At 36.8% G+C, this 20,315-nt stretch overlaps 1 protein-coding gene across 4 annotated transcripts in view; it reads right to left on the minus strand.

The window, feature by feature from the left end:
• The window catches only part of ULK4 (unc-51 like kinase 4), a 218,633-nt gene that overhangs the window by 60,434 nt on the left and 137,884 nt on the right, over positions 1-20,315 (minus strand). For all 4 annotated transcript variants that reach the window (XM_063407199.1, XM_063407208.1, XM_063407217.1 and 1 more), the window contains 2 exons: positions 8,131-8,297; positions 4,878-4,976 (listed from right to left, as the gene is read on the minus strand). In XM_063407199.1, the coding sequence (XP_063263269.1) occupies positions 4,878-4,976; positions 8,131-8,297 (266 nt within the window). The remainder of the gene's footprint in view (positions 1-4,877; positions 4,977-8,130; positions 8,298-20,315) is intronic.

The following is a 20,315-nucleotide window of genomic DNA, read 5'->3' on the forward strand; positions in this document are numbered from 1 at the left end:
GAGAATCATTGGCCTACAGTCTAAGTCATCAATAATTAAGGTGGAAGAGGAACTCTCAGCAATGTCCCTATTTAAGTATGTCCACATCAGCGTTTTTCTCTGTAACTCTCCCCATTTTGCCGTTTCACTTCTGACAAGTAGTGATTTAGATGTCGGAAGTTGTAAGCTGGTAATCTGAAATTTAGCACTGGCTGCCAGTCAGTATTAGTACTGGTTATAAAGAGTAGGGGATCTGAAGAACATTATTATATTTTCAGTCACTGATTTTGTTTTATAAGGCTAAATATCTGTAAATACAGAAAACCAGGAATCAAAATTCAGCTTTCAAATAATCTCATGTTTAATAAGAACAGGAAAAACATAATAATGTTGTTCAACAATGAATATAGATGGTTCATCTTTTAATCAGATGGAACAGCATTCTGATTATTTTTCTAATCAGAACACTTCAATTTGGTATGAAGAACATTTACTTGAAATGCATTTATAGTTTTTGTTCTTTCAGAACAGTAGAAACCCATGAAGAAACTAATTCTAATATTTTAAAAGAGTATCTGCCCCTTAATATTTCACAATTACATGAAGTTTCCTTTTCCCTGATTAGTCTTAGAGGGGATTATGGATTCAGCCCTTCAGCAAGGTAGAAAAGTTAGCAGTACTTCTCCTTGCAGCTGTTAATATTCTTGGCTAGTGTATAGCTTGAAGATAATCCAGCATCTTAAAATAAATTACTGAAGAGCTATGGTTATAAATTCTGCCAGTCTCCAACTGAAAACTGTAGATCTATTTTTCACTTATTTTAAAATAATACCTCATGACAAGACTGCTGTGCAATGAAAGCAGTGTATTACTCTTTGCTTAATTTTTATGGCCATGTTATAACTTCCTGTAAACAAGCTTATAACACAAAATTCCATTTTCTTTTCCTTTCTAGATGGAACCTTCTCTGTGTATTTTAGAATTAATGTGGCAAAGAGCAGGAAGTTTCTTGTTGTTGCAAATCTGTATTCCTGCAGTCTGTTCTCAAAAATGCCATCATTTTAAACTGAGCTGCAGTGTATTCACGAATTGCAAACCACTGCAAGAAACGTGTGATCATTTGAGCTGAAGTGGCAGTTTTCACACTGTTGGAATTGTTACAGCATCTAATTTTAGAGCTACAATGAAACTGCCTGGATTACCCGGAGGGGACACTATTTCGGTGCATTAATGAGGTTATACACATAGAGAGTTTATTACGATAAGAGACAGATATTCATTAGATCACTAATGTGATTACAGAACGTGCTGTAAAGGAAGCACCATGGGGATCTATAGGGAAGACAATTTTGCAAAAATTGTACAAAATGTAAAAGCAAAACATCACTGTTAATCTGCTAGCTTTACTATGATATTCTTATTAGTATATATGCACAGTTTTAAATTAAAAAATAAAATATTATATTTTTACTTAGGGCTATTCTCCTGCCTAAGGGAAAAATATATATATATCCTCTTCATTATAATCTATGCTAATTGTTGAGAAACTAAAACCCTGTTCTGAAATTCTGTGCATGTAACAACATTTTCTTCTTTCCTCTAGTGTGTTTATTTGGAGATTTTTGGTTTTTAGGATAGCTCTGTGTAAGAGAATACTTCAAATATAGGATATACACATATGTCTCCCCACTGACCACAGAAGAGTCTGTATCCCTAGAGAAAGAAAAGTGAAATAAAATTCTACAGTCATCATTCTTCTGCAGTCATTTTCGTTATTCATTAGCAAATAACTTCACGTACTCTGAAAAAAAAGTCTGGGCACAGCCTTAGAGTCAGTGCAATACAGAGACAAAAAATACCTAGAAAAGACCATCTCATTCATCCATGTGCACTGAGGCTTCATATTTGTCCTCTTCACATTTGGACATGATTAATTGGACTTCCAACAGTAACATACGGAGCACAGTAATCAAGTGCAAATTTTCCAGATAATATTATAATGAGGAAGCCTCTCCTCAGAAGTCAAGAAAAATTCTCTCCTGGCAGTCTAGTAGGCTCCAGAAATGACTGGAAGATCTATACCTAGGACCTGAATCTAGGAGCTACAGAAAACAAAATTCCTTTTTATAGGTACTGCCATGGTTTCTGAAATTTGGTGAAAATCCACACTGAAGTGATTTCAAAAGTAGTATTTTTTTTCAGTATAATGGGTACATCAAAGATTAGAAGGTGCTTTGTATCTCCTACAATTGCTGCAGGTTTCAGAATAATATTCAAATTACATTTATGCTAAGCAAAGAAACATTACCCAACAAAGGTAAGTGTAATTAACTTTTAAACACAAAACTGCCAAGGAGAAGACTGAATTCTCAATTTTTTCCTCTTATTGATCAATTATGGTCATAATGATTTTGTGATTAAACACTGAATTTTCCGTATTTGCTGTGTTTCCTGAAGGACGGAGTTTGTAATTATTTCTCCTTTTGCATTGTTAGATCTCTGAAGTTTAATTTAAATGCAATCTAGGTTTCCAAAACTTGCTTTGCTATGCCTTTAATGACAAACTAAATCACAACTACAGAAGGGAAAGATTGATTCAAAGTTTCTGACATTTTGAAGTTTAACTCACATTGATTTTTGAGGGCTTATTGAGAAAGAAAAACATGTAGAACTGGAGCAAAATAAAAAGACAAGTAAATGAGACATGGAATAATAATCTACTTGATGGACATACATTTCAATGAGGGAAAACAATTACTCAATGTGACTAAGGAACCAGGCACTAGGAAACAATGTGACTAGGAAACTATGTAAGTGACTGTAAGAAACTATAAATACGCTAAGATGGGCAGAAATAGCAAAGCAGAGAAAACAATTTTAACTCAGTATTTAAAGTAATGATTAGTTCAAAATTTAAGATCCCCATTATCTCCAGAAAATAAAGTTCACAAGGAACTGAATCCCTCAAAACAGTGATAAGGGGTTATGTAGCCACACAGCCCAATGAATACAGAGAACAACCACTGGCAGCTTTCATAGGATTTCTGTTAAGGTAGGCCCGAGGCATTCTGAGGGGCAGGCAGCACATACATCTTGAGACATGCTCTAGACTTCACAAAGAATCTATTACTTTTTAAAGAGAATAGAGTATAAACCATTTTAAACAAGTGGTTCCTAAATGCTAAAATTATTCCATTGCTCAAACTCTTCCAAGCTTAACAGGAAATGCTTAATACAGAAGTGGGAAAAATTCGAAAAATATTTGAAAAATCAAATTTAACAAACCTAGCTGAAATAACTTTCACAGACCCAAACAAGAGAAAATCCCTCACTCACAGAATCTTTCCAAAACTGAAAACATTATAAAACAATATGTATGTATGCATATATGTATCTGTCTGTCTAAAGAAGTGGCACTTGTGGTCTTTATCTTTTACCTGTATGTTAAAATTAGAGGATTTAGAATCAGCATTTTAAATGAACTAGAATCTGCACAAGTACAGATCAAAGCAAAACTTACTGGTTATTTACAGCCATGCTTCTGAAATACAAGGCCAAGTCACAATCTAATCAGTACATGCTAACTACGCAATTATCCTATCCTTTAATTAAAAACTTATAAAAGACTTCCAGGTGGTATAGGCTGAGTTAAAGCTTGGCCTCTAATTTTCTATTCTTCAAAAAGTTTATATAATTTAAATTTATGACTAGTTTCATTTTAAAGGAACATTTGCAACTCTTCATGTCATACTATTTATCATATACAGCAATTTTTAAAATCAATAAAGAATAAAGTAAAAGCATATTTATTTCATAAAGATGAAATATTAAAAAGTTGAAATTCAGTCACTTTGTTTTACGTCATTCAGAGAGCATTTCCAAAAAGCCTTTGTCAATAGCTGGTTTAAATAAATCCATCAAAGGAAGACTTAGCACCAAGTATAATACCAAAAATTAATAAAAAAGGAATCATACACTTCCCTAAAATAGATGACAGACAGTGCTAAAGATAGTAGAAGGATCACAGTACTGATATCTCAAAAAACCTGAAAACCTCTATTTAAGTGAAAAAAAAAAAAGGTCTGGAAGGGAACACAGCAACTCTGAAATGTCTAAAAGTGAAATAACCCAGAAAGGATACCATGATACACTGAAATTCTCACATATCATTTTAATGGCTTTATGTTGACTAAAAGGGTGATGCAGCCTCTAAAAGCACTTTCCAGCTCAAGAAGCATTCCTCCATACAAACCATTACACACAAAGTAAATATAGATCTCTGTATGACAGAGGTTGGGATGCATTAGGACCACAATGCAGCACTCTGGAGATTTCAATGCAGTGCTGTGACATCTAGTAAACCCTGGAAAGGACTGCCTTTAAACAGACACACTTCAAAGATGTGCACAGATCACGAGGGACCACTCCTATTGCTAAATCCCTCAGGATCATATTGAAAGAAAACAAAACCCTTGAGAAAACTCAGAAGGCTCAAACCCCAGAAAATAATATTAAAATGCATCAATTCCTACAAACTAATTTTGCATTTACTGACTTTTCTGAAGGAAGTAGGATTATTAGTTCCAAATTTTGAACGCCTTTCTCTATGCAGTGGTGACTAGTACACTCTGAAGGACTAAATGTTGGCTATACATATGTATCCAAACTGAGAACTTGCAGTCTGCCCTTCATGCCACTTCTATGCTCTGGACAAACACTGACAGCACTGGTAACCTGCAAGTCACTGTGACCTGTAACTTCTTGCAAAGTACAAGAGTACTAGGTGGGAGCTTATAAACAATTAAAAACTAGTAAACAGAGCTCTAATATGTTGAATTCAGTTGCAGAATTCCAACTTCAGCAACATCCCATAAGGTTACAAACAAGCAAACTCTCACCAGTTGAATAAGCCGGCTAATCAGGTCCGTCAGGGGTTTATTGATAAGCAGAAGGTCTTCGGCAGCCTGTGTGTCCCCTCCTGCACCAGATTTCTGTGCCTTAACAAGACAGAAAAAAAATCAAAAGCAACCCTGGTGATTTCTCTGTTATGAGGAACAAATTAGGTCCATTAAGAGGTCGAAGTGTGAATGGAAGTTTGAAGGAGACTCACGCACTCTTTTCTAGTTAAGTATTCCTGGGCTCCCAATGAGCAGCTATGACAATAAGCACAATGCAAAGGGACCTGTGCTGTTGTGCCGTTCTGTACAGGCTGAATATACTGACCTGCATGACATTTCTTCAGCAAAATGCAATAAAATGTACGTGCAAAAGATATCTCAAACCAAGATAATCAAGGTGACTGAAAATTCAGGATTCTCAGCAATATTGTCCAATTTTGCCTGTCTGCCTTACTCTGTATCCCGAAATATTCACAACATATTATAATTTCAATGATTTCTGAAATAGGAATAATAAAGTTTTCAAGTAATAAGATCAGTTACTACTTGTAATTCTGATCACTGTCATCCCCCCATCATCAAGACATACTACTATCCTAGGCAGTGCTATTTGTGACCAATCCCTGCCCCAGGGCTTCTGAAAGGTCAGCTTGCAGCATTTTCATTTAATGTCATTACCTTGCACCCGCTTTGGAGCATGACCCTATACAGTCAATCTGCTGGAGGAAAAAAAGTAAACATTTTGTCTAAAGAACACATTTAAAAAGAATTTGTATTGTATTTCATTTATAGCTCAATCCTAAAAATCACTGTCCAAATGTTATACTTGGAGGTTTTTATTTGGTTAAGTGAACAGAGGAGCAAGTTCCCTGAGACAGGTGCTACTACTGCTCAAACTCCACTGTTCATACTTATGAGTTGAAAGGGTAATGCTTTTCTTCCGGAAAGAATTTCTAAATAAAAGAGAACTGAAAAACTGTTTCTCCAGGCAATAAGTCACACTGGTATGCCCCTCTCTGAGACTCACCACAATGACCTGAAATGCTTAAGTTCAAGATGGACAAAAAGTGCAGAGAAGACAAAAATTGGAATGTTTATATTAATGAAGAAAAGGAAGTAAGCCATCTTCACTTCAGTAAAATTTAGAACAGCTTTTTCTCGTTAGTACATGGACAAGAAGACCTTCCGTCAGGAATCTTTGACTACTTTCCTTAACTTTTATATATTAGTGTATTTGGAAAGAGAATAAACAATAGCACTAAAGAAATTATATATGTATATGAAGGATAGACATTATACATTGTTAAATCTACATTAAGTTGTAGAATTCTGTAATATAATTACAGAATGTTAAGGTATTAGAATGGACCTTAAAGATCATCTAGTCACACTCACACCTTCCCCCAGGTAGGGACACATCCCACGAGACCAGGTTGCTCATGGTCTTATCCCACCTAGCTTTGAACACTGCCAGAGTTGTGTTTGTGCCACATGACAGAACTTCTCCACACCAGACATGTAAATTAATCTGAAAGTACTTGGACCACAAAGAGCGAACTCTTCTGCTGAACCTGGATACAGTTATCAGCACCATCCAGCATGAAGTACTTAAATGCAATGGAAAAGTGGTGACATGTATTGCCCATGCAGCTGGATAAGGTTATCACTTTACACATACAATATTTAAATAAAAAGGATTCAAGTGAAGGTACTACTATCTGTAAAAGACAACTAAAGCCTCAGAAATGGGTAATACAAGAAGATTTGATTCTATTTTACAGGTTGTGATTTAAATGGTATCTTATTCAAAACACCTCTATTAAAAAGGTCCAAGAATAACATTTATGATGCATTTAGTGACACGTGAATAGTGGAATACTATGCAGTCAGTAAGTTATGGCCATCATTCAGTAGGGTATGTGTACTATGTAGAAATCTCAGGGATCTTGTGATGAGTATTGTCAAGAAACGTAAGCCAAGACAAGTAACACCATTGGAAAATTAATATTATATGGGCACAGAATAGACCTATGCTTCAAAACTCAGTCTTCCAGTTGCTCCTTGTTACTCATTTGCCTTTAAGAGCAAAGCAGACTACTTTGACAAGAGATAAACAAAACTGGAGCTGGAGTTTCAGTGCATCAATCCAGAACTGTTGTATTCAAGTAAAGCCAGATAGAATTTGGCATTGAACAAATAGATTTAATTTTAAATCTAAATAAGAACCATCAATTTAATATTAGCAATTAATGTGCAAGATCCTCTCTCCTCATGTGTCCTCCAGAATAATTTGCCTCACGGTGCTGTATGGAGCTTAAGTCCAGAATTCAGCTATGATTACAAGAAGTGATGCCAAAAATATGACAACAAGCAATTAGCTTACAAAATTTGATCTATGAAGTGATTCTTAGATGAAAATATAATTACAGAACCTGCTAATAGAGGACTTAAAAAAGACAAGGTATTGTACCATCACACAGCTAAACCAAACCAAAAACCTCACAGCCCAATGTGCTTGATAACACAGCCGCTTTCAATGTAGAAAATCATTGTAGAAGAAAGAAAATAGCTCAATTTTCAACAACTTCTTACATTAGGCCTACTTAAAAAAACACCCCCTAAGAAAACCAAAAAACCAATCCCCCCACCACAATACCCTGCAAACCAAAAAACACAGAACCAACACAAAAAACAGCCAATCCACAGAGGAGGGCCTTTGGGGACCGAAAGACATTACAACCTATCTGCAATCTTTTGAATCTCTGTCCTTCAGATGTATTTCGCCTCAGAAAAATCTGCTCTTCCGTGAATAATCTCAAGAACATAAAAACCTAACATGAAGAGTACATGCTATTGTTTGCAGTGCAAATACAAGTCTCTTCCACTTGACTAACTTAAAAATTTGGCAGATCATCTAAAAAGAAAAGCAATATTTGCTAGGTTTACATCATATCTAAAAAATGAGGAATGCTTTTCTTTCAAATGTTACTAAGAGGTTTATGTGAAATTTCTTTGAATTGTAACTTTTTGTGCTCCATTTTCAAAAAGGAAGATATGTGTTTTTTGGAGGAGGAAGTCCCACCAATGCCATGACTTACTGTGGTTCAAACAGGAACTTGGAAGACAAGTTGAGTTTTCACCACACTAAAAAATCCATAAAATCAGTTTAGTGGGAGTCTCATTACTAAGGATAATAGGAAGTTACCTAAAAAATTGTTTAAGACAGTAAAGACCCCATGAATAAATCCCATACCTGCAAAGTCTGGCGCACAATGTTTGCTGTGTATGTCAGCATGTATTGCAAAATGTCAAGTAAGGACAGAAGCAGCACATTTGCTGTCTTGGTGCTCTTTTTATCATCTGCCTCCAAGTACAGGGCCACAGCTTCTGTTAGGAGATTACAGACGTGATGAGCCAGTCCTATTTAGAAAGTGAGACAAAAAAATAGAAAAAATAAGTAGGCTATCAGGAAAAGAACAGTGTGGAAGGTGACCTAGATTAAAAAAAAAAAAGATTATGACAAAAACAAATTTTATATACTTTATGAATATTTATTAAATTTCCTCTTTTTCTCCATTAGTATAATTACCTCCTCTCCTGCTCTGTTTGGACCCTCATAAAGACAGTTAAACTGATACAATCAAATTTGCTAACTGCATGTATCCATTAAATTAAAACCTGCTTTGAATCCTAAACTTTTCTCTAGCATGCTCACAAGTCTGTTTCACAACACCTCTAGTCACAGGAATTTAGCAATTTCTCCAGGCTGTTACAAAGTGACACTTCAAGGTGGAACCTAGAGCTTCTTAACTGAACCTCAAGATTCTTAATCGGTCTGTCAATTAGAACCGTACCCATATGCTTTAATTATAGAATTGAACAGTGCTATGCTTAACAAAAAATATACACAGAAGAGCATTAGAAATGAAATACTGCATACTACATTAAAATATTATTTACATTTGTTTTACTGATGGTATTAAAAACTTTCCTGAAAATATCTCCTTGTTTTGAAGGGATTTTTAAAGCTCCTTTACAATTCAATAACATCAGCCCCTGTAGCTTGCCTAACTGCAAATCAATTGACATAGCAGAAAAATATAATCCAATTCAAGGCAATATTGATTCAATTCCGAATATTTCTTACTTTCAAACACAAAGTGACTGAGTTCATTATATTTGATCTTAATCTATTTCCTTCATATTTTCATAAGGGATGAAACGTACTTTGTTTCTTAACAAAACCACAATGTCTTTGCAAACCATCATTTAAACTTGCAATCTGGTATGCAGCCACTTGGCTGCTCATATGTAGTAACAATAAAGTGTATCAGTATATTAGCTTCTAGCCCCCATGGCTGCCAAAAAATTACTTAAGTATTTCACTGATTTCAATGAAGTAATAAAAAAGAGTTCTTTTATGAGTTCTCTTTCTAAAAGTCGTATATATTTCTACAAACATCAACACGTGATTAATTTGCGACACTGTAGAACACGTTATGTCATATGCTACAGCTTACATTCAGCTTTTGAGAACAGTCAAACCTTTGGGGATTTGAACTATTTTAGCTTTGAAAGATATTTCATCCATTAATTAAACTTCCTACAAAACATTTTCTTCTCCTATTCCTCACTGTTATTACTTTCCTTAGGAAATCAAACACATTTCATTTAGAATACAGTTATGATCCTAGATCATTAAGAATCTTACTCTGCTTCTATCTCACATCTTCCGTGGTTTTATGATTACTAGCATTATTCTTTCACAACAGTTTATTGATGGATGACAGCTCAGGACAAGCTTTGAATTTCCAGGAGTTTTGTCTAAATAAGCCAAGCTCTCAAACTGAAATAATTCTTATCTCACACATTTAATTTCCTTCTCCTTTTTTGGAGTGAAATTTCTGCTGCAGCTCTGAACACTTCATACAAAAACCAGATAGGACGCATCTGAGAGTGACACATTTAAGTGATATCACAAATACCCACCAAGAAGAAAAAAGACAGACATAATTGCATGTCTACCCAATACAAAACTTGTGGTTAGTCTACGACTATTTTCAACAGACTAAATCAGAATAAACTTAAGGAGACAGTCCAGTAAGACTTTGTCCCTGTCAAATTGAAGTCTGAAAAATTGCCTGCAGGGATATGACAACGTTTCTCTGTATATAACCACAAAACCTATAGCCACATCAAAATGAATGAGTCATTCCGTTCTTTCCAGATGGCTTACAAATAACCCTTAGGACAGTGACTTGGAGATGAATGCGGAGAAGGCCACTTTCTTAAGCAGGTATTGCGTTGCAAGGGTCATCATTAAGAATTTTTTAGGCGGTAGTCACAACCTTAAGTAGGGTTTGACTAGGAGTGAACAATGTGGAACAGCTGGTGAACAAAACACCAGTATCCATGACTGTGATCTGCAATCCTTCCACTTTCAGCTTTGAACAGAAACACTTGCTTATTCCCTTGGCTACCAGCCTGAGTCTCAGAACTCATTTCTTTTGTTTGGTGAATTAGGAGGTGAACCAAACACTCAACCTTCTTCCCATCCATTGAGACATGAATAATACAATCACCTAGATTTTATTTTCTTGAAGTGCTTACATCCTAAGGGTACGTGTGCTAGCATCCCTGTCTCCAAACACCTGAGATATTAATGTTTATCTAGTTAACTAAAACATTAGAACTAATGAAATTCATTTAGGTAGATACATGCTCACACAGAGCTATATATATACAAAGATATGCAAGCCAAATTTAAAAATTTTGTGGGGAAAAAAGTTTCTTGGACTTAAAATGCTTTTGGAAAATTTAGCACATCCAAACTTTATAATAAAGATGTCTAGAATAAAACACTGGTGCACCTAACATGCTGCATGATTCATACAGAAACTTGACAAACATTTGGTTCCACAGATAAAAGCAACAGACTGACCTCTTGGCCAAGTAAATAAAGTTCCAGACATACTCTTTAAAATACTTCATCATGTCACAACAAAATGAAAATTGGAGGCCACAGTTAAACATGTAAATATACTCCTTGCTTACCACACAAGACAAAGTACACACATTATGTGCTCAGAAGAGAAATTTGGGAAGCTGGTGTAATTCACAGTGACCATGACAAAACTTCATAGAACTCTAATGGCCTTGACCACTGTCACTGTAAGCAGTTTGCTCAAAAGGCAGCTATAAAGATCAAGACTGACATGTTTCAGCATTCAAAAAACTGAATTGCAAAACAGATAGTTTGGAAAAAGAGTATGCAATTTTATAAAAAGGAAAGTGAATTCATAATTCAGTAAATCATAATTTAAAAAATCACATACAAATCTCTAAATTTTAGAAGATACCTTGAAGGTTTTCTCCCAAATTTTACAACAGATTAAAGAACAACAATTTAATTTCCTAAATAAAGCCTAAACCAATACGTACCTTTAAAAAGATATTTCAGGCACTATATTTCAGACTCATATATAACAGACATAGGTATCTTTAAATATAAATTCTTAACTCTTGATTGGAAAGTGAAATAGACTCTGATTGAAAAGGGACACACTTCATGCACTCCTGAACATTGCAAGTGATGGATCTGAATACAAAATCTGTATTATAGAGGAGACGTAAACCAAATCTAGTTGAGGAAGGTTGCTCTACTTGGACAAGCAACCTACAGTCAAGTATTTTGGTGTTTCCAAGTATGTTTGCAACAGTTCACCCTCTCAGGAGAAAGCAGCTAGTGACAGTTTATATGGGTGAAAGTAATACACCATAATTTTTTCAGCTAGGTACTTCCTAATAAGAGAATTAAATAACACCTTATAATTTAACCTGTTACAGAGTTTTTTAGTTACTCTATTCATTTGCATGTTTCTGTAAACAAAATATATCACAACATACTGTTTGTAGCTTTAGTTATAGTCTGAATTTAGTACAAGACTTCATAGGGCATTAGTCATACCTTGTATTTATTTGTAAAAGGAGGACATTCAAACTATCAAGCCTCACTGCAGTTCTCTGCTATTCAAATTTTGCTGACAAGTTAGGAAAACTTGCATTTTATATTAGATTTATTGTGTTTATAAATTAACATACCTGGAATTAAACAAAGAACCTTTTCTAATTGTGGTCCAAGATTTATAATATGTATTAAAAGGATTGTATCCAAAATTTCTAGCCATGACAAACCTAGTGTTCACAGCAGAGTATTTCTCCTGCCCAGAGACCTCTGCAAATGAACCAAACACGTAGTTAATAGTGCTTTATGAATGTGGACTGTGATGACTATGCTTGTGTTTTACACACCTTTCAAAAGATAAAAGGAGTCTTCTGGCCCATGATACAGCTAATCAGACTGAATGTGCCATGATACCTTCTGGAATGAAAGCGGAGAGGAAATTTTTTATTCTCACCTACTAGTAAGATGGATAAAGGAAAAGAAATCTTCACTTCCAAATCATACAAAACATCAAAGGACAGCCTAGGAAGCAATCTTCTAGGCAATCCTTTCATGCCTACTAGCAATTAGAGCACTCAACAAACCTGTCTGCTTCCAGCTGAAGAAAACGTTAAAGCAGGTGTACTTCCTCCGAACAATGATACATGCAGCCAAGAAGCTAGCAGCAAAACCCTAAGTCCAGCAAAAAGCTTTCTCTTTGTTCCTCTCTGCACATTGCTCCCTGGAGAGCCATTTTTCCCATTAGTACCACACCTACACAACTGACTCCCCAGGGATATTACCAAATGTACATGCATTAGACTTCTCTTCCTTCTTTTACTTACAGAGTGGACCAACAATCTTGTTGGTAAAAAGATTAAATAGAAACCACATTTCATAATCTTTTAAATTTTAATGCTGAAACTCAAAAATATTGCTAAGAAGAAACACAGGACTGTACAGATTCTTTCACACAGGAATGAGTCAATGTGCTTGAGTACATAAAATACTCCACAGTGACATAATGATTCTTCATAAAACCTTATTTATCTACATAAATCTGGGAGTCTATTTGCATTCTCTGCATCACAGCACTACTACTTAAGTATTCCTGTTTTGAAGAACTGAAAACAGATGACATAAGGCAAATGGTATCTTTAGGGTAATGGCATTTTAAAAAAGACTCACTGCTTTTAATGTTATTTTTGTTCCTTATTTGTTATTGTTTATGTTTTAGGAACTATTTCTGTCAGTGCTATAATAATATTGAGGTTAGAACGAACTAGGAGAAAAAAATAGATTGCAAATGTTCTCAAAATTTGGTGAGTTATAAATGTTACATCAAGTGGAAAAACAGTGATATGCCTGTTGAGCAAATCAACTGCACGACTTGAAATTTATCTTGTATTCTGATCTTAAAAATGAATGGCATCTAAAGAAAAAAATTTGCGAATACTGGCTAGTGTATTCCTAGCACTGGTAGAATGACTGGACATTTTATGACTGAAGAAAGAATCACTAGGTTTAAGGGACAAAAATCTCATTTGAATTTGTCATATTGAAGTGGTCAAAGCTCTCGGGAGCTTCCGCTTGTGGGAAGAGTGGCTCAGCTTTTTCTATGCACATGGAATGTAGGGCACTCACCAATGGTGCCCAAGCAGGCAGTCACACACAAGAAAATGGATGTGGGAAGGATTATGACAACCAGGGAAGGAAAGCCAGTTACCACCTTCACTACAGCTCGGTTGAAAGTAGACTGGGAAGCTGTCGTGGTTGCGGGGGGAGGTCAATTTTTCCAGGGGGATGTAGGCAGGCTAATCAGTGATCAGCTTTTCTGCTGGCACCTGGATTAGTCACTCAGAGGTTTGGACAGGACTCTGAGGACACAAAGAGTTAAAAGCAGGACTCCAGGTGGGTTCGCTCTCTTTTGAGTTCTGGTTTCTGCAGTGGAAACATCTCCTCTCCCTTGCTCAGCTCTGGGCTGAGCGGGGAAAGGGGAAGCCACGTGGCCGGGCTCAAGACAACCACGTGGTGGAACTAAAGTAAGCTGGGGCCCCGGGGGGGGGGAGGAGAAGAGAGTGGACAAGTCTCTGGAACTGAGCTGCCCCACCCAGGATGGAGGGGTAGAAAACTGTAGAAGTGCCTTCTGTGTGTGCTCACCCCTCCTCCCCCCCCCCGGGAGAAGGTGCCCAGCCAGGTAGAAGTTGCCCAGCCTGGGAGTGCCTGAGCCTGCAGCCATGCCAAGAGCTAGAAACTGTTAACCCTTGCTTAGCAGAAAAAAACTTTTCTTAGACATTGATTCTCATGACTAGTAGTTTCGGAGGAGAGAGGGAAGCAGCCTGGGACCGAAGTGATAAAGCACGATTAGAAGGAACCCGATGGGCAAAGAATGAGAGGAGTAGCTTTCTGAGCTGGACTATTCTTGCATAATGTTAGCCATAGACTGAATTTAAGTCTCTTTTGAACATAAACTGCATTTTGGGTGGATACAGCTGCCCCTGCTTTTGCTACAGTGACTGGCACTTGAAGAGTGGAGTGAGCAGAGAAGAGAGGGGGAGGGTGAGGTGGTGCCCTCTGCCCTCAGGGCAGACCTGCTCCTGGAACCCCGGCCCCTGGGTAAAAAGGGGGAGAGCTCAGCATGCAAGTATCCTTAAAAGAGCCCTGTATGCAGCTTCAGTCCATGGACAGTGGTGAGAGCGCTGGACATAGGAAAAAGAGAGTGTCACCCTGGCAGACTTCTCCAGGCGGTGCCACAGGTGACATGGAAACACATAAAGGGTAGACCCGTGTTTTCTGAGGAGCAGTCTGTGGTGCAGGAGAGACTCCTCTCTCCCTTGCTGAATTGAAAATTGGGGTTTTTTTGAGTAGTGATTGTTTGATTTAAAACCCAAAGGTTTGGTCTGTGAAGAGTAATGTGTGGGGGGTAGAAACTGAGAGAAGAGAAGAAATGTTCTGAGAAGTTTTTATTTCTGTCTCTGTGTGTGTTTAAGAGTTTTCTGTCTCTGTTCTTATGTAATGTAATAAAGTTTTGGGGTTTTTTTTGTTTTCAAGATTTAAGCCTGCTATGCTCTGTTCCTGATCACATCCCACAGTAGTTATTAGAGAAAAAACATATATTCATGGGTGCATTAACATCTGGCCAGTGCTAACCCATGACAGAAGCTCTATGTTGAGTGTGACTGCCTGGGAGGAATAAAGACCTTACATTTTCAGAAGCGATACAGTTCTGCTTTAAGTCAAAGCACAACGTAACTCAACTTTATTTTTTCCTGGACTGGCAGTGTTTAGCTGTTATTGTTAGAAAGCATTGTAGAGGTGGCAACTTTCTCTTGTGAAAAAGACTGCACAATTGGAGACACTTTGGTGAGTCAAACTCTTCTGCATCTAAGAGAATCCCATCAACACAGAAATCTGCTTTTGTCCATAATTTAATCTATGGATCAAACATGTAGTTGACTATGACCAGCAGGTGTACAGATTAGCTTGCTAGAAGATAGAAAACCAGGTGGATTCTCTCATAAGTAAAAGTTTATGAGTGTACTAAAGGATAGTAAAAATGCAACTTGAACAATTTAGAAATAATAAATCACATACTGTTGAATATGCTTGACTGGTCAATATAAAAATAATATAATATAACAAATTAGTTCAACTAGGCTAGACTGTGGCTGTTCTCTGTGAAAAGACATGATTAGAATGACATACACAAAGGAAGAGTATTTCTGGAAGTATAACCACTGATACCTTGAGAGTTTCTGATTTGTTGCTGCTTTTTAAAATGAAAAGAAAAAAAAAGAAAAAAAACCAACCAACCAACCAAAAAGCGTCACAAAAAATCAAACAAACATACAAAAAAGGAAAAAGGAAACAAGGAGTTTCCCATCTGCTACAAAATTTCAACTCAATTCAGGTTTTTGTGTCAGATTGATTCAATCATTCTATAATTCCTTCAGAAAAGATACCTAAGATGTTTGAAACTCAGTTCACAGCACATATGAGTACACAGCCTCAAAGTTCTGAAGGCAGGGGGTTTTGTTCTAGTCAAGACTTACCAAGATAGTCCTCATTCTTAAGAGTACAATTCATTGAACATGAACTTGTCCAACAGGGATGAAAAGAAAGATGAGAAAGTAACTTCCCTTGGAAAATAGTTTCAAGAACATCCATATACTTTCTAGTTATATCTAGAAAGATTTTAACTAGATATAAATTTCTAGTTATATCTATATAGCACTAATATAATTTTTTCTGTGATTTTGTATGAGTGAATACTACATAACTATGGACTGTAATAACATTCAGGAGATCTATTCAGAGAGCTGATAAGTCATTAAGAGTGTCTTATGTGAACAGCCAATTTTGATTTGTTTGGATACCATGGTGCTAGCACTCTGGTTTGCCTGTAGCACGTTCCCACACTCAAATGACCCTTTTAGCTGAAAAACCTAGGGAGGAGTAGAGGTGAAGGTAATACAGTGGCTTCCCAGGGTATACATTTAAAATACTTCTGTCATCAACTGTGCATATATTAAACACCTAACTTGCATTATTTTCATGTAGATTTAAGTTTTTGGGGTTTTTTTGCTACAGTTCCTTTATTTGTCAATTATGCAGTATTTGCAAGCACAACCTTGCATCACAAAATACTAAAAATTAAATAAACCAAGACTGCAGTGAGGTAAAATCATGTTGTTTGGATTGAGTATCATTGCTGTTATTAAGCAAACTCTAGCAAATTTTCAGTTAGATGTCTCCCCACATGTCAGAGATACATTAGAGCTTGTGGTTCCTTTTATAAAGTGAAATAATTCTACAGCATGCTATACTTCAAGTCAAAACCCAATACACCCTATTTCATTCCTACAAGGTGTCAACTAAAATAAGGTCCCTTGGTTTTGTCAGACAGAAGGTCTATGGCGCTTAGGGGATTTTTCCAAACAGCAGGTTTTAATGAACTTCATGAGGAACAAGAATATCTACCAGGACACTCTACTCTTTGAGAGACAAATCCTTTAAAACCTCCTTTAAAGTCTGAGATATTAGCAGTTGTGGCTTCACAGCTACATGAAAGAACTTTTGCTTGCACATTGAGAGTTAATCTATAGTGTGTATTTTTTAGAAAAACAAAGATTGCATGAGGTCCTCAAATTAACGGCAAAAGCTAGGCAAAATTCCTCACTAAATTAAATCTGTTATTTGTGTAAAATTAGGAATGTTGTGCATTCAGCAACATTTGAAGTCAGTAAAGATTCAGCAAAGACTTTCGACCTACTGCTCTGAAAGATCATGTTTGCAACAATTACCCTGTGATAAAATACAGAGGAATTTAAAACCTGGGCTTAATTTAGAACTAGAAATCCTTCTAAAGGGATTTCTATTTTAACAATAGACTTCCTGTCACACAAGATAAACCCTGTTTATCTCCTTCAAATATTTAACACACTTCTCCTTTGACATCAACTTTCCCTTTTACTAAAATCCTTGCAAGTCCATATTTAGAGAGCTATCTTTTTAACAAAACCCATACAGACCAGATGTGAACAGCCTCAGGATGCAGATACAGCCCAAAACTGTTGTCACAAACTGACAGCACTCCACAGCTTTGAATAACATTACCAGCACTAATTACTCTAGCTTGGCCTTCAAGAGGCCCTGGGCTGGGAATGATAAAGACCAATGAACCTTGGCTTCAGAAAATTCCCTGAAATTTTCAGTTCTAAATTGCAGAAATAAACCATGGTTGAATACTGTTCCCATACATACTCAGCAAAGGATAAGGGTAAAAGCTCTATATAGTTCTCTACTGAAAAGTCATGCTCTATAAGAAAAGATATTAAATATTTATTCCTATTCCTATTGGTCTATTTACATCAGTCTGCTGTAAGATGAAAACATAGAGTAGAAGTAATTGGATTTTTAAGCAGGTCTTTTACTATTGTTACAACTGCACCAAAGAACAAGAGCAAAGGCTAGAGTATCCTGTAAGTGGAATTTACTGCTGTTCATTACAACAGAAATGAATCTATGCCATCATTTCCTGTAACATCCTGTGTTTTTCATCAATTATGTTTACAATTGAAATGAAAGCAGACAACTAGTAATTGCAACTGTCCAAGGTGACCTTCATGTATCTGCACTTAAATGATCAAAGGGCCTAAACAGAGGTCAAGATGTTACATGACAGCAAATCTGGTTTAGCCCTTATGACCAGATTATATTTTGTAGCCCCAAATTACATTTGCCTTAAGCCTACTCTGTTACATCAACTGTTTCCTAAATTAGTGCTGGGATAACTTTGACCAGCAGACCTCCTTATTTGCTATCATATGACCATACCAATAATGACATCTCTGATTAAATCTCTAAAATCTAACCACTGACTATTCACTTCAGATTATGCTATCCTTCTTGTTAAGCGGCTTAAACATATGTCTTGTATTGTTTGCTCGGTATGCTTTTTCTACTCTGACCTATCCATGATTTTCAATCTTACCACTAGGTAAGGATCCAGGATCTTTGAGCTAGAACCCATCTCACTGTGATCATGCTGTCCCTGGCTGCACACTAGCTATACCAGAAGTGCCCTATCTAAATTTTATATTAGTACAACATAGGTCAACAGAGCCTTCATTCTCTGTCAGGACAGCTACCTGATGCCAACTATCTTGACTTCAAAAGACTACACTGAGTTAGGTCAGCTGGTACTACAGCTCAGCTTACTTAATCAAGAGGCTCTGGAAGAACTGCAAGCCTATGTGTGTTTGATTTCTGTGCTCCACACCTCTTTCCCCTGTTTCAATAGGATACACACAATGGGAACATGGGTCTAATGACACTTTCGTGGATAACTTGCACCTTTTTAATGTAGGTAGCTGTTGCTGGCAGTAGTGAAGCCTGTGTCCATATGTTAACAGACTGGCTCAGACTCCTGGCAGAACTTCCACATAAACTCTGGAAGCAGATCACACAGAATGCTTTGGCCTATTAGGCTGTCTTGGTCCAAACCACCCAGTTGTAAAACAAAAACAGGGAACTATACTGTCCTTCCCAGCAACAAACTGAAATTAATCCTGCTGTTAATCTGATGCTTTAATTGAGAATCTGCACACTGGTTTGTTCGAGGGCAACCAATTTCTTCAAGTGAAGAAGTTAAGAACATTGATAAAACTACATTGAGAGAGGTGACCACAGAAAAGGATTTAGACAGCCGGGATTTAAGTGTGTAACTTGTCAAGATGTACAACAGAACAGCAGGAGAAACTTCGTGTGCAAGCACTGGTTTAATACCTGTACTGGTTTTGGCTTGGATAGAGTTAAATTTCTTCATATTAGGCCGCATGGGGCTCTGTTTTGGTTTTGTGCTGGATACCATGTGGATAACACAGGGACATTTCAGTTATGGTTGAGCAGCACTTACACAGAGTAGAAGACTTTTCTACTCCTCGCCTCACCCATTAATGAACACACTGGAGGTGCACAGAAGTTGGGAGGGGACATGTAGGAAATGGATTTGTAAAGAATTCTCAACGCCTTACAGAAGGCTTACACAGTCTTGTGCATCTGTATGCAAACTTTGATATAAAGTTTATTTATGGCTGACTTAGGCCAGAGAATAAGACAGACATTGTTGAGAGAGAAATTGAACTAGAAACAAGTTTCAAATGATGGTCTTGCAAACAGACTAGATATTTTGGAAAAATAGAACTATGAAAGATGTGTTTTAGCAAAACCCACTTGGGGTATTTTAGTAGATTATTGGCTCAGAAGCATTAGCAGCTTTATGTAGCAAAAGCTGATAGGACAAAAAATGCTTATAATGTATTGTAATTAGGAAATAATTTGGCTTCTGATTTTGATGGTGTGAATTATAACATCTGTACCATCTCACCGTTCTCATGAAGACTGAAAATGGAATAAGTCTTTAAAATGCCTCTCAGGAGCCCTGTCTCTGGGTCAGAAAAAGAATTTTTCCAGCAGAGACATAGCTGAACCAGAGGGATATTCCACACCATATGGCATCACACTCAGCCATAGAACTGAGGAGGAGAGGTTGGCAGGGTGGACAGTGCTCCCAGGAGGAGAGGTTGGCAGCGTGGACAGTGGTCCCAGACTGTCTGGGCATTATTTAGTTGGTGTTGAGCAGCTGTTTTCATTTGTATCACTTGTCCTTCTTGCGTTTATTTTTCTCTCATCCTGGTTTGTTAGTTTGGGTTTTTTCCCCCTTTTCCTTAGAAAATTTTAATTCTTCTTATGATATCTTCTTAGTTATTAAACTATTTTTATGTCAACCCACAAGCTTTTTCTCACTTTTTTATGCCTACAATTCTGCCCTGTCTCTTGGGGGAGGAGCTAATTCAGTGGCTGTGGGGTGCCCAGTCACCAGCCATGGCTAAACCGTGACAGTACCTTTTCCTTTTTCTCTGCAATGTCTGCTCTTCTGGGCACAGGTGTTTTTTAGGCATTAAAGGACTTACAGGATCACAGTAGGTTTACCA

Source organism: Prinia subflava, chromosome 1 (assembly GCF_021018805.1).
Source record: "Prinia subflava isolate CZ2003 ecotype Zambia chromosome 1, Cam_Psub_1.2, whole genome shotgun sequence".
NCBI classification, from domain to species: Eukaryota; Metazoa; Chordata; class Aves; order Passeriformes; family Cisticolidae; genus Prinia; species Prinia subflava.